The sequence below is a fragment of the Dendrobates tinctorius genome, unplaced genomic scaffold (genome assembly GCF_039654945.1).
Source record: "Dendrobates tinctorius isolate UK_male_01 unplaced genomic scaffold, ASM3965494v1 ptg000039l, whole genome shotgun sequence".
Taxonomy (NCBI): Eukaryota; Metazoa; Chordata; class Amphibia; order Anura; family Dendrobatidae; genus Dendrobates; species Dendrobates tinctorius.
The window spans coordinates 1,252,501-1,266,938 of record NW_027361707.1 but is presented as its reverse complement, the minus strand read 5'-3'; the positions used below and the strand labels follow the sequence as shown (position 1 = coordinate 1,266,938).

The 14,438-nt window shown below is 43.8% G+C and overlaps 1 protein-coding gene across 10 annotated transcripts in view; it reads left to right on the top strand.

Moving 5' to 3' along the window:
• Positions 1-14,438, top strand: part of CTBP1 (C-terminal binding protein 1) — a 287,700-nt gene that overhangs the window by 217,964 nt on the left and 55,298 nt on the right. The window contains exon 1 of one of the 10 annotated variants that reach the window (XM_073574413.1): positions 12,266-12,402. The exons of 8 other annotated variants lie outside the window; for them this stretch is intronic. In XM_073574413.1, the coding sequence (XP_073430514.1) occupies positions 12,363-12,402 (40 nt within the window). In that variant the 5' untranslated portion in view covers positions 12,266-12,362. Of the gene's footprint in view, positions 1-12,265; positions 12,403-13,493; positions 13,549-14,438 lie in introns of those variants that run through there. One more of the 10 variants, XM_073574414.1, reaches the window with a different exon arrangement.

Below are 14,438 nucleotides of genomic sequence, written 5' to 3'. Positions count from 1 at the left end.
TGATCGCCCCTCTCTGGCCAAAAAGGAGCTGGTTTGGAGCCCTAAAACTGATGAACTCAGAGGGTCCCCTGATCCTGCCCACAGACCGTGACCTTCTACATCAAGGTCCCATCCTTCACCTGGCTCCCCACAGCCTAAGCTTGGCAGCCTGGTTTCTGAAACCACAATTCTGAAAGCCAGAGGCTTCTCAGATGCAGTAATGGCTACACTTCAAAAAAGTAGGAAACCTATCACAAATGCCATATATTCCAAAATATGGATAACCTTTTCCGCATGGTACGGATCCACTCCCATAGATCCCTTCCACCCCAATGTGTCAAAGATCCTAGACTTCTTACAGGACGGGTTATCCAAGGGTCTGAAACCAAGCACCTCAAAGGTACAAATATCAGCCCTAAGTTCTAGCTTTGATCAAAGCCTGGCAGAGCATCGATGGATCAGGAAGTTTGTCGGCAGCTTCCAGAATCCATCCAAATAAATACAACATGGGACCTGAATATTGTACTAAAGGGTCTAACAAACCCTCCATTTGAACCTATCGACCAGGCCCAGATAAACTATCCTGGAAAACAGCACTACTCGTAGCCCTTACAAACGGCAAGGAGAGTGGGAGAAATTCAGGCTCAGTCCATTAGAGAACCCTATCTAAAAATTCTGGACGATGGGCTAATTTTTCGGCTAGACCCTTCCTTTGTGGCAAGTGTCTTCAGATTTCCACAGATCCCAGGAAATAATACTGCGCTCCTTCTGTGATGGCCCAAGGGACGAGAGAGGATTCCATTCACTGGATGTCCGGCGGGCAGTTCTGACCTATTTGGAAGAGACAAAACTTTGGAGGAAATATCAGAATCTTTGTTCAGTATGGCAGACCAAACAAGGGGAAGAAAGCGTCCAAAAGCTCCTTAGCTAACTGGATCAAAAAGCGATAACGGCTGCTTATAAAAGCCAGGATCTACCTCCTCCGGTATCCCTGAAAGCCCACTTCACCAGAACTGTCTCCATCTCCTGGGCAGAAAAAGCTGATGCATTCATTGAGCAGATCTGCAAGGCCGCGACCTGGTCTTCAGTCCATACCTTCACGAGGCATTATAGATTAGGCCTCTTTCACACATCAGTTTTTTGCCTTCAGGCGCGATCCGGCTTTTTTTTTTTGGAAAAAACGGATCCGGCAAAATGCAATGCCGGATCCGGTTTTTCCCCATTGACTTGCATTAGCGCCGGATCGTGCCGGATGGCATTGCGTTTCATCCGTTTTTTGCCGGATCCGGCAACTTGTCTCATTCCGGCGTCTTGAAAAAACGTCTACTGTAACGTTCTTTGTCTCCGGCAAAAAAGCCGGAAGCGCCGGATCCGGCGCTTCCAGCTTTTTGCTACGATGAAAGTCTATGGGCGCCGGATCCAGAAAAAGACGGATCCAGCAACCGGATCCGTTTTTTTTAAGTCTGCGCATGCTCAGATCCAATTGGCCAGCCTCCAGGAACAGAGACGGATCCAGCAAAAAAACGAATCCGTTTCTACAGTTCTCCAATTTATGCCGGATCCGTTTTTTCTAAAAAAAAAAAAAAAAAAAAAAAAAAGCCGGATCATGCCTGACAGCAAAAAACTGATGTGTGAAAGTAGCCTTAGATCTTATGTCAGTACGAGATCTAGCCTTTGGCAGGAAAGTCCTGCAAGCCGTGGTCCCTCCCTAAACCATTATCCTTTGGTATACCTCCTATGTGCTGTCATGGAGGGGATTAGAGAAAATAGGACTACACTTACTGGTTGTTGGGTTTCTAGGACCCTCCACGACAGCACGGGTAATTACCCCCCCCCCCAGCAAATTTTGTTTAAGTGACTTATGTGAATAAATATTTCAAGCATTCACTCTGTGGTCCTTGGAAAACACTGGGGATTAGAGGAAGGGGAGGGCTATTTAACCTCTTGTTTCCTGTCCCTAATCAGGATGGGGAGGCAACTTCGTATGTGCTGTCGTGGAGGGTCTTAGAAACCCAACTACCGGTAAGTGTAGTTCTATTATATATCTTTTTTTTTTTTTTTTTTTTTTTTTTTGTAAGAAGCCACTAAAGACAAATTTCTAATGCCATCAATTACCTTGTAAGTCGCATGCTTGGTGACAGGACATCCCCCTGTGTGCAATCTAAGTGTCACGTGGCTGTCATTATTTTCACTTTACCTTCTTTTGAAAAGCCACAGAGGCTGCAACACCATTAGCAAGAGGCCCCACTAACCAAGCGCCATGAAGATTAAGGTGATCGCCCCACTAGCCAAGCGCCATGAGGATTAAGATCTCCAAGCATGTCAGGGTTGGGTTACAATAAAAGATTGGGATATTAATCTGATCTCCTGTAGCACCATCAGAACATGGTACCACAACAAACCTGCCAAGAGGGCAGCCACCAAAACGCTTATCCTGGACAAGGAGGGCATTAATCAGTCAGCACAGACCAGAGGTAACACGGAAGGAGCTGCGGAGTTGAGGGCCTGTCACACTAAGCAATATCGCTATAACTTGTGACGTTATAGCAATATCGCTAGCGATATCGCTGTGATACCTGCCTACGACCCGCTCCCCCGCTGGTTATTGCTGATCGCGCGAGAACGTCCTGGACCGTTTCTCGTCAGCTTCCTGTGGAGAGACTAGCGTGGAGCCGGGCGGGAGGACGTCAGGATCGCCTAGTGTGACAGGTAATTAGCGACCCCCGACCCCAGCGATGCCGCTGGTGAGATCTGCCTGTGTGGCAGCTCACTAGCGACCACTTAGTGATGCACCAGCGATCCTGACCGCGTCATATCGCTGGTGCATCGCTAAGTGTGACAGTACCTTTACTCCAGTCTCTGGTGCAAAGGCCATATCTTTTACGGTCCATTATAGGTCAGGCCCAATGTTGGCAATATTGAGGCTTTACCTATAATCGACCCATGAATGTTGGCTTACAGACCATGACATCACCCTATCATGGAAGACTGTGATGGTGAGCCAAGCCATTCCTGTCCAATGCCAACAGGAAGAAGTAAATTGTCTATAATATGTATCTTTGTGTACTCAAATACTTCCGCAATACTGTGACTTAAAGGTAGTATGTCATTCCCTTCCCCCCCAAAATCCAGAGTACCATGCTATAATGGTTATTAAATGTACCATTAATTGCCATGCTGATGAGGGGGTCTTTGCACCATTACACCCCCTAGTTTTGCATGTTGAGGGCTTTCCTGCTTCCCAGAGTGAGCACTGTCTGCACTTGTGTACATACGCACTGACACTGCCAGGGCCCTGTTGTGCACACTGTGCTGGCATGCACAAAGTGTGGGTGGTCTTGCTCCTCTGTGTACACCGCCCACTATACAATGTGTAGGGTGTGATGTCCGCAGGGAGTTTGACTGTACAGTGTAGAAACCAGGTGCAGCATAGTCATGGGGCTATATAGCTTGGATTTGTGCGCTGAGGCACTATTTTAGTTGGGCTCTACATGGTGCGCTGTGGGGGAGGGTGTCACTAGAAGGTCCTGCACAGGAGAGCTACACTAGCAGTAATCTGGCTGGATGTTAAGGGTTTACCTCCAGGAGGTGGGACAAATACCCAGGTTTGTTGGCAACTCGGGTATCTGTCTACAACTATGGATGTGAGCATCCTAACTATAGTGGACACCTCGGCCGATAACCACTCTGCGATTTGAGAAGTTGCTATATAAAGACTGATCTCGCCATATGGTGACTGGATAGCGCTAGACTGTAGCGCAGCAATGTATACAGATACAAATTTAATTTCCTTCTATGATGGTATTACTGATTGGGTGGATCAAGGAAATGCTGTAGATATAGTATATCTTGACTTCAGCAAAGCATTTGACAAAGTCTCTCATACAATCCTTATTGAAAAAATGACTAAGTATGGAATGGACAAGGCAACTGTTAGGTGGATTCATAACTGGCTTAGTGATCGGACCCAAAGAGTGGTCGTAAATGGCTGCACATCCAGTTGGAAGAATGTCTCAAGTGGGGTACCACAGGGCTCTGTCCTGGGCCCTGTATTGTTCAACATCTTTATCAACGATTTAGATGAAGGAATTGAGGGTAAACTGATTAAATTTGCTGATGACACAAAGCTAGGAGGGATAGCTAATACTAGAGAAGAGAGAGAGAGGATTCAAAAAGATTTAAATAAACTGGAGAAGTGGGCAGCAACTAACAGAATGGTTTTTAACAGGGAGAAATGCAAAGTACTACATCTGGGCAATAAAAATGAAAAAAGCATATATAGAATGGGAGGAATAGGGCTAAGTGACAGCACATGTGAAAAAGACTTGGGTATACTAATAGATCGCAGACTGAATATGAGTCAACAGTGTGATGCAGCAGCAAAAAAGGCAAATGCAATTCTAGGATGTATTAACAGAAGCATACAGTCTAGATCACGTGAAGTAATTATTTCCCTCTACTCCTCTTTGGTCAGACCTCATCTGGAATATTGTGTCCAATTTTGGGCACCACATTTTAAAAAAGACATCAACAAACTGGAGCAAGTTCAGAAAAGAGCGACCAGAATGGTGACCGGTCTGCAAACCCTGTCTTATGAGGAAAGGTTGCAGGATTTGGGAATGTTTAGTTTGCAAAAGAGAAGACTGAGAGGAGACTTAATAGCTGTCTACAAATATCTAAAGGGCTGTCACATTGTAGAAGGATCAACTTTATTCTCATTTGCACAAGGAAAGACTAGAAGCAATGGGATGAAGCTGAATGGGAGGAGACACAGATTAGATATTAGAAAAAACTTTTTGACAGTTAGTGATCAATGAGTGGAACAGGCTGCCACGAGAAGTGGTGAGTTCTCCTTCAATGGAAGTCTTCAAACAGAGGCTGGACAGACATCTAACTGGGATGATTTAGCGAATCCTGCTTTGAGCAGGGGGTTGGACCAGATGGCCCAGGAGGTCCCTTCCAACTCTACGATTCTATGATTCTATGATCATAGAATCTATGATTCTATGATTCTATGATGCTCCAGTTCCTTCACTTTTCCACCTAGCCCAAACTGCCATGACCACTTCTTCCATCCACAAGTAATCTGCAAAGATGGGATACCCTTGACTTCCAAAATTTCTAGCTCTATTCCAACTTGCACAAACTCCATCAGTTTCTGCAATAGTTGTCACTATTACTGCCCCTGCTGTGGTGCAAAAAAGTGCTCCTTGTTGCCACCATTGTGCTCCTTGTTGCCACCATTGTGCTCCTTGTTGCCACCATTGTGCTCCTTGTTGCCACCATTGTGCTCCTTGTTGCCACCATTGTGCTCCTTGTGTAATGCTTCTCTTTTGCCCTCTAGATGGTAAAACTGCCATAGAAAGTGCCCTCTTCTTGACCTTATTGGCATAATTCTTAAAGGGGGAATTAGTCACTTTAAGTGTCCCCTTAACCTTTCAGTAATGCCACAAGTTCCCTACAAGGAATTCCCCCAAGTGCCTTGGGGGCCAAGTAATTTCCTGGTGCCCCAATTGATGAAGCTTTACTCAAGTTTAAATGCCTCTTGAGTTTTTCACATGTAGTAATGCCCCAAAAACTAAAAATGGCCATATTTTCCCTACACTTAGTTTTAATTCCCCCCTCCCCATGTCCTCTGCCACAGTAGGCAGTGAAACCGTGACAGTGGACTTGGTGACTGCAACACTTTCTCCTACTGCATTATTAGCCAGAACCCAGGCTCTTGTGGCAGCAGCCACCCAACTTTTCTAGAGTCCTGATTGTCAGATCTAACTGATCTATAAGACTGGAGGGTCAATTGCTGCAGAACTAGTTGGAGAATTTCCTTTTATAAATAGTGGAGTTCTGATCTCGCATTAAGAGTTCAGCTCCGGGATGAGAAGCCGTTACTGGCGGCAGGAACTGCTGTAAAATTAAGATCTGCTTTGAAAACTTTTATTTGGAGCCACATAATGCAGTTATTGATGTCTGACTTCCTGGAGGCCATGTTTTTCTGTGGGGGTGGCTGGGGTGTAGTGTCCAGGCGCAGCGCTGAGCCGTTATTGGGCCTTCTAGTCCTCGGCCTTTATTTAGGCCTGATTGTTCCTTTAATAGATACCTCTCACATACAGTTCAGTGTTCTGCGTTATTGAAGTCAGCTGACCACACCAGCTAACGTATCAGACAAATCTTTGCTTCGTGTCCCTGACTGCATGCTTTTTTTTTTTTTTTTTTTTCCTGCTCTGCAACCAAATGCAAATCATAATTGCACTCAATTGGTCAATTTTAAAGTGAATATTCCTTTAAGAATTTACTATTTTGAAAAAGTTGGGGGGTTGTCCTCATTCGGGGTACTTCTATAAAAAAAAGCCTTAAAATATGCAGTTGGGTTTTATTACAAATGTTGCACAGCTATTTATTTTTTTATTTATTTTTTTTTAACCTGCACATTACGTTAAACTTTCGGAGCTGCTCTCAGATTAAATGGGACCATAGACCACAACAGAAATTTAAGTTGCATACTCCCTGTCACAAGGAGCTCGCTGATGGATTCTCAGCTAACTCATTCTACAGCCATATACAGCTCTGGCAAAAATTAAGAGACCACTGCAAAATTTTCAGAGTTTTCTAATTTTTCTCTTTATAGCTAGATTTATAGAAAAAAAGCAATTTAAATTTTATTCAAAAACTACTGACAGCATGACTTTGAATTTTTTGTATTCACTTTCAGGAAATGAGAAATGGTCAAAATAACAAAAAATGCCGTGCTTGCAGACCTCAAACAATGCTAAGAAAACAAGTTCATAATCATTTAGAAGCAACAATACTAATGTTTAAACTCGGGAAGAGTTCAGAAATCAATATTTTGTGGAATAGCCATGATTGTTAGTCACAGCTTTCATGCATCTTGGCTGCTTTCCACCAGTCTCTTGCTGCTTTTGGGTGACTGTCACTCCTGGTACAAAAAAATTTAAGCAGTTCTTTGTTTGATGGCATGTGATTATCCATCTTCATCCTGATTACATTCCAGAGGTTTTCTATGGGGTTCAGGTCTGGAGATTGGGCTGGACATGACAGGGATTTGATGTGGTGGTCCTTCATCCAGACATTGATTGACCTAGCTGTGTGGCATGGCGCATTGTCCTGCTGGAAAAACCAGTCCTCAGAGTTGGGGAACATTGCCTGAGCAGAAGGAATCAACTGTCTTTCCAGGATAACCTTGTATGCAGCTTGATTCATACATCCTTCACAAAGATTAACCTGCCCAATTCCAGCCTTGCTGAAGCATCCCCAGATCATCACCGATCATCCACCGAATTTCACAGTGGGTGCGAGACACTGTGCCTTGTATGCCTCTCCAGGTCTCCATCTAACCATTAGATAACCAGGCGTTGGGCAAAGCTGAAAATTAGACTCATCAGAGAAGATTACCTTACTCCAGTCTTCTATTGTCCAATCCTTATGGTCTTTGGCAAACTTCAGCCTGGCTCTCCCTTGCTTCTCATTGATGAAAGGCTTTTTTCTAGCTTTACTTGACTTGAGCTCTTCCTCTAGGAGCCTGTTAAGAACTGTTCTTGCCGTTCACTTCACCCCAGCTGCCATTTAACATTCCTTTTGTAGGTCACTTGATGTCATCCTGCGGTTGCCGAGTGACACTTGAATAAGATGGTCAGTGGAGTCGTTTTCACCCTCTGCCAGTCTGTAGCTTTGTTGTCCCCAATGTCTGCTGCTTCACCTTGTTGTAATGGACTGCCATCTTAGAAATTTTTAAGGATGGAGGCAACATGACGCTCACTGTATCCGTCTGCAACTAAAGCCAGAATTGAGCCCTTCTTTTCCTCACGCAAGACTTTTCTTTTCAACTCCTTTTGGTATGGTTAAGTTATTTTTCATTCCTATTACTCTTGGGATATTACTAGCACTTGTTTTGCCATCCAGCTTGTCCTGTTGAAGTGGGATTGTTATCACCACAGCAGGGTTTCTTTTTTTTTTTTACACTTTCCTTCGTTAAATAAGACTTGGTTCAGGTGATCACCTAATCAGAAGCACATTAAGTAGAATGACGTGTACTCTGGTTGGAAATCAACTGACACTGGAATGGAATGGCTGGCAGACAAATGGAGAAGGTGAATTTAAGAAAGCTGTACAGTAGTCTCAATTTTTGCTAGAGCTGTATATATAATTTCTCATGAGCATAGAGGAGGTGGGCAAAAATGCACATTAAAATAGCAAACATTGTTAAGATATATATTTGTGCCTTGCACTTATTTATTGTTTCAACTTATTTTAAGTGTTTTTTTTGAGCAGTGTATATTTTTAACAAAGGGAACACTTACACATAATGTAACTCAAGTCGATCGCACTTCTGTGAAGCAACACTGATTGCAAATCAATTTCTCCTGCTGTTGTGCAAATGGAACAGAGAAATGATTAGCAATTGGCAAGACTACCTCTAAAATGGTTTTTGCAGGGGCTGACCAAAGACCATTTCTCTTTTATCCTTTTTGGCTACTTTGTTTACTTTTGCGTTATCATTGCTGTCACCCCTAGAGGTACAGTAGCATGAGGCGGTGTCTTTAACCCACAACTTTCTCAGAGTGCAGCTCATCCAGGATGGCACATCAGTGTCAACTGTGGCAAGAAGGGTAGCTGTGTCAGCAAAGTGTCCAGAGTATAGATCCGATACCAGGAAGCAGACCAGTATACCAAGACACATGGAGTGGGCTGTAGGAGGGCAACAACCCAGCAGCAGGACCTCTACTTCCTCCTTTGTGCAAGGAGGAGCAGTGCAAGAGCCATGCAAAATGACCTCCATCAGGCCAGTAGCACCCATGTGTCTGCTCAAACTGTCTCCATGAGGGTGGTATGAGGACCCAATGTCCACAAGTGGGTGTTGTGCTTAGAACCCAACACCATACAGGGCAACTGGCATTTGAGAGAGAACACCAAGATTGACAGATTCAACATTGACGCCCTGTGCTCTTCACAGATGAGAGGAGGTTCACACTGAGCACATGTGACAGACATAACAGTCTGGAGATGTGGTGGAGACCATTTTGCTGCCTGCAACATCCTCCATAAGCGGTTTGTCAGTGGGTCAGTAATGGTGTTGGGAAGCATTTCTTTGGAGGGCTGCATAGCCTTCCATGTGCTAGCTGGAGGTACCCTGACTGCCATTGGGTACCGGGATGAGATCCTTGGAGCCATTGAGACCATATGCAGATGCACTTGGCCCCGAGTTCCCTCTGATATGACAATGCTATGCTTCCTGCGTCAGCAGTTCCTCCATGATGAGGACATGTATGCTATGGACTGACCTGCCGGTTCCCCGGACCTGAATCCAATCGCACACATCTGGGACAATAATGTATGTCTCGTTACATCCACCAACATCACGTTTCACCAGGCTGTGTGCAGGAATTTTCTGATGCTTTTAATCAAGGTTTGGGAGGAGATCCCTCGAAGAACATCCGTTGCCTCATCAGGAGCGTGGCCAGTCATTGTAGGGAGGTCATACAAGCACATGGAGGCCACAGACACTAACACACTATACAGCACAATTTCCTTGTCTTGAGGAATTTCCACTGAAGTTGGATCAGCCTGTAACTTGATTTTCCACTTTGAGTATCATTCTAAATCATAATTTCCATGGGATATTAATCTTAATACATAGTGGAATGTGTTGTGATCAATAAAACCCAAAAATAACATTTGCAATTTGAATATTTTCATTCGGTGATATCTAGGATGTTCCCCCTAATTTGAGCAGGGTAGAAGACACAATGCTTATGGCTGAGTGAGGTTTATGCATTTTGGAAATCTTGTTCAGAATGAAAGTGGCGAATAGTACTATACCATGAAGTGTGAAATGGATACCAATGTAAAGGCATCAGGTTCATGCATAGTTTGATATCTAACTTGGATCATAACTTCTAAGGCTGGTTTGACACTTGCCGTATTTTTGCTGGCCGTTTTTGCAGCGCCAATAAACATCTATGAGGCCACAAAATCGGCCTGCAAAAAATTAGGAGGGCTGTGTCCCGTATGGCCGTGAGGGCCATATTTGCGGCCGTGAAAAAAATATCGAGCTTGCCATACGGCCTGCCAAAGACACCAAGTGTAAAACCAGCCTAAGAGTATAAGCTCATAAGTATGGGATATAATCAGGGCTGTGGAGTAGGTGTCATGGAAACTGAGGAGTCGGAGGTTTGGCATACCAACTCCACAGGCATGGGTATAATGAGGCACAGTGAAGTCTCGCTAGTCCATGAAAAATGCTCCGACTGGTGTTTCGCACCAAGCTTTGTCAAAGGGTCAGTCTACAGCCTGCAATATAGAGCAACGCATTGGGGCTACAGAGGGCAATTCATCTGAACATGTTAACAATAAGGCATGTATCTCCCCCCCCCCCCCCCCCCCCCCACCTTCATCATTCTCGGGTCCTCTACCAGAGGCCTGGGAGTTTGAGGGTTCTGTGCAGGATCTTAGTTGTTCCCAGTATTGAGCTTTTCTGGACAGAGAGCTCAGATGTTGCTCCTGGGATCTGTTGTAGCCATTCTTCCAACTTAGGGGTCACTGCTCCAAATGCCCCTATCACCACTGGAATCACTGTTGCCTTCACCTTCCACATCTTCACCAGTTCTCCTTTGAGGCCCTGGTATTTCTCCAGCTTCTCATACTCCTTATGTTGCTGTCACTTGGCGCTGCCACATCTATTGTCACTGCTGTCTTATGATCCTTTTATATGTAATATATTTTATATTTTTATTTATTTATTTTTTTAATCCTTTAACACACTTAAATAGAATATCGAGTCCAAAAGTGAGGAAATCCGTATTTGTTTCTGGGAAATCTGAGGGTGGGGTGTTGCCTTTTAGGTATAGTGGGTATTTTACTTTGGTGCTTTTGAGGTTTTCACTGTAAGGTGGTCTGCCCATTGGATATGCCCCCGCTTAAACGGGACATCTTCCTTAGAGGCAGTCAGTGGGAAACTAGTAATTCAAGGGATATCCAATTTAAAATGTAAATATCCTGTCCACAAATCTGCCCTTAGGTTTCATGCATGAACAGCGAGGAGCGTGCTGGGACATGTAGTGCATGTAAAGAATAATGGCGACTGCTAGAATGAAGGCAGCGCTGCACAGTAGATTGTGCTTGTTCTGCCTTTCTAGTCAACTTTCTATCTTCGGTGCCCATCTCCATTCTCCACCACCAGTGCAGACCATGACCCACAAAAGGAACCCACTCAGTATGAATATATCTCTAAAACATCAAATTATATTGTGTTTTATTTCAATTCAGGTTTTGTTGGGTTAAGTCTTTTTGGAAACTTCTTCAAATTTAAACACCGGCCAATTAGGAAGCTGCAAGGCTGGTTAAGGAACTGCAAAAAAAAAAAATCCTCCAAATAGAACTTTGTAATGAAAAACGAAATTTTCCACAAAGTTTTTTTTAAATAACCACGATTGTCCTAATGATCGCTAAGGTACCACAGCTCTAGAATATAACGTTTTCAGTGGGGCCCGTCACCTATGATGCCATGCCGCTGTGGGTGTGTGTGTGTGTGTGTATATATATATATATATATATATATATATATATATATATATATATATATATATATTATCAGAACTACAGTGTGTCCTCACGAAGCTATTGGATTTAGGATATGTAATGACTAGATCCCAATATTCACTGTATACCAGGGAGTCTGTATATCGCACCGTGGAGGTAAATGTGTGCGCTGTCTAGTAATCTGGCCAGCAAGTTGCAGTAAGTTTGCACAAATGGCATTTGGTCACGTGACTTGTTAGAGAAGGATAGGCTGAGGCTTCAGCAATTATCTGTAACCCCCCCGCGCTTTCTCTCTATTTCCCCCCCCGCGCTTTCTCTCTATTTCCCCCCCCGCGCTTTCTCTCTATTTCCCCCCCCGCGCTTTCTCTCTATTTCCCCCCCCGCGCTTTCTCTCTATTTCCCCCCCCGCTTTGTCTCTATTTCCCCCCCCCCCCCCCCCAAGCTTTCTCTCTATCCCTCAGTTTAACCCAATACAGGGACCTGCATTTTTACAATGGGAATGTGGTGAAGTGTCTTAATTTTATTTATCTACAAAATAAGATTCTCCATTGTACAGCTCTCTATCCTGTGACTTTTTTTTTTTTTTTCCCTCTCCCTCCCGCCTGGCTTTCCCTCTGCAGCAGTTTAGAAACGTGAGCTTTTTCTCTTGCAGAGGCTGTCTCCTCCCCTCCCGCCTCTCCCACTCTTGCAGAGAGTCATTTGGGCAGTGTGTGCCTGTGTGTGTGTGTGTCTCTCTTTTTACTTCTGGGAAAAATTGAAGTGGCGGCCATATGCTTGGGATGAATTTTCCAAATCTCAGTCATTTTTAGAAAGGCTGGACACACACCTCAATGGGAAGTTCTCACTTGCTAAACAAGGGGTTGCCTCTAGGTAATGCTCCGCCACATTAAAACTCATTTCATTGTTATTTCCTTGTTACTTGTGGATACATTGTGTGTGAGCCGCATGTCCCATCCCCCCTCCCCATTGCTCTCCCTGGCTTCACTCCTCTCTGGCTTTTGTGTGTCAGTGACTGGCTCCATTCCCCCTCCATGCAGAATAAAGGGATTATTAATATCCCGGCTCTGCTGATGGGAGGCTATGCGGGGCTGATGGGAGGCTATGCGGGGCAGTGAGCCCGGCCACCGCCGCTGGGCCCCATTCCCATCTGCACCACCGGCTTCTCATTTTAGTCATCACTCGTCATGTGATTATGTTTTTATATATTTGGTACATTTGCATGGATATGGTTTATGGCTGCATGGATATCTGGCTTTAAACTTGTGTTTTTTTTTTTTTTTTTTTTTTTTTAATATGAATAGCTTTGGGTTTGAGGTTCTGGTAAAGGGGGCTAAATAGTGTGTGGCTCCACTACAATTGACACATGTTGGTCTCCGAGCCCAGGATTTTTTTTTTTTTTTTTTTGACTGAAAAAGGAACTGGCTTACTCTTTACCCTCCTTCTAACTCTTCTCTTTTCCCCCACCCCTTGGCACTGCAACCACATTAAGTTGAGATCATAATCCCAACTGAAATTTTTTTTTTTTTTTTTTTTTTTTTTTTCTTCCCCGGAAAGAACTTTCCTAGAGGAAATAAAATCTGTTCGTTTCGAAAGGAGGGGGGTGAATAATTGCTAGGATCAGCAAAAAAAAAAATCTTAATTTGTGGCAGCTCGTGCCGGGAGACGGCCGAGGTTCACAATATACACCCAGATGCAAAATATCGCTTTATTTTTTGGAATTTTTTTTCATTTTAAGGATCCGTGATGGATGTTTCTCTTGGTCCTGCGTTGATTGAGCGGAATCCTCGTCTGCCATAGGATCTACAAGAGTGTCGCTGGGATATATTTGGAGACTTGGACAAGATTTTTTTTTTTGTGGGTTTTTTTTTTTTTTTGGCTTTTAACGATTTAAAAAAAAAACCCCAAAAAAAACAGAACCCCTGTGGCTTGAAGTTCGTCGGAAGGAAATTGCTTCTAGTGGTTATTTGGTGCTTAGAATGCACGCCTGGAACTTTTTCCCCTTGGCGGCAGAAAAATGTAAGTTACATTAAAACCTACTCTTCGAGGGGGTATGTGTATTAACCCCTTTGCAACCAAGGAGGGTGGTTGTTGGTGAAAGGGGGGGGGGGGGGCGCCTCTGGCTTGGAGAACACGGTGGTCTTGGGTGTTTTTTTTTTTTTTTTTTTTTTTTCTCCTCCGCAACCTAGAGAACTGGCCATATGTCACTCCTTCAGTTCACTGGAGGCTTGGGGTAGCTAGCAGCTTTTTAATATGGGGGTAACTGCGGGGTCGCTTGCTTCCTACCATTCAGATTAAACTTGTTTCCTGTGGTGTTTTTTTTTTTTTTTTTTTTTTTTTCCATTCCTTGTGTTGTGTGGAAAGTTGGCTGTTAAGATCACTCTCTGCATTACTGTAAAACGTGTGGCTTGTCATTCAAAAAAGTCTTAAATGAATTTACAATTTTTTATTTTTTATTTTTTTTTTTTTTATGAAAGCTTCACTTGTATATGTAATTTCTTTAATTTTTAATCTGCATCTGGTAATGTGTTGCCCTGTCCCAGGTCTGGGGACAATGGCTGATCATGCATCGCCCAGAAGGCTTCCTGCTTTATGAACCCGATTAGCATCTAAAGAGGTCCACCGCTCTTTATAGATCCCCCGTAGAAGGTTTATTCTGTCGGGTGAGGACTTCGATGAATTCAGGGTGTTGAGCCTGTTTTTATTTGCAGGCGACAAAGAAGATTGTTACCTGCAATGCTTAGTCTGTGCTTTGCTTTATAGTCTGTGCTTTTTCGGTGTGTGGAGTTGTGTGGTTTTTTTTTTTTTTTTTTTTTGTATCCCAGTAAACAAATGGCCGCTCTCTTCTCGTGCCTTCGAGGAATTTTCTATTTTCGGCTCTTGTTTCGTAGGCTGTAACGACTGTAAGG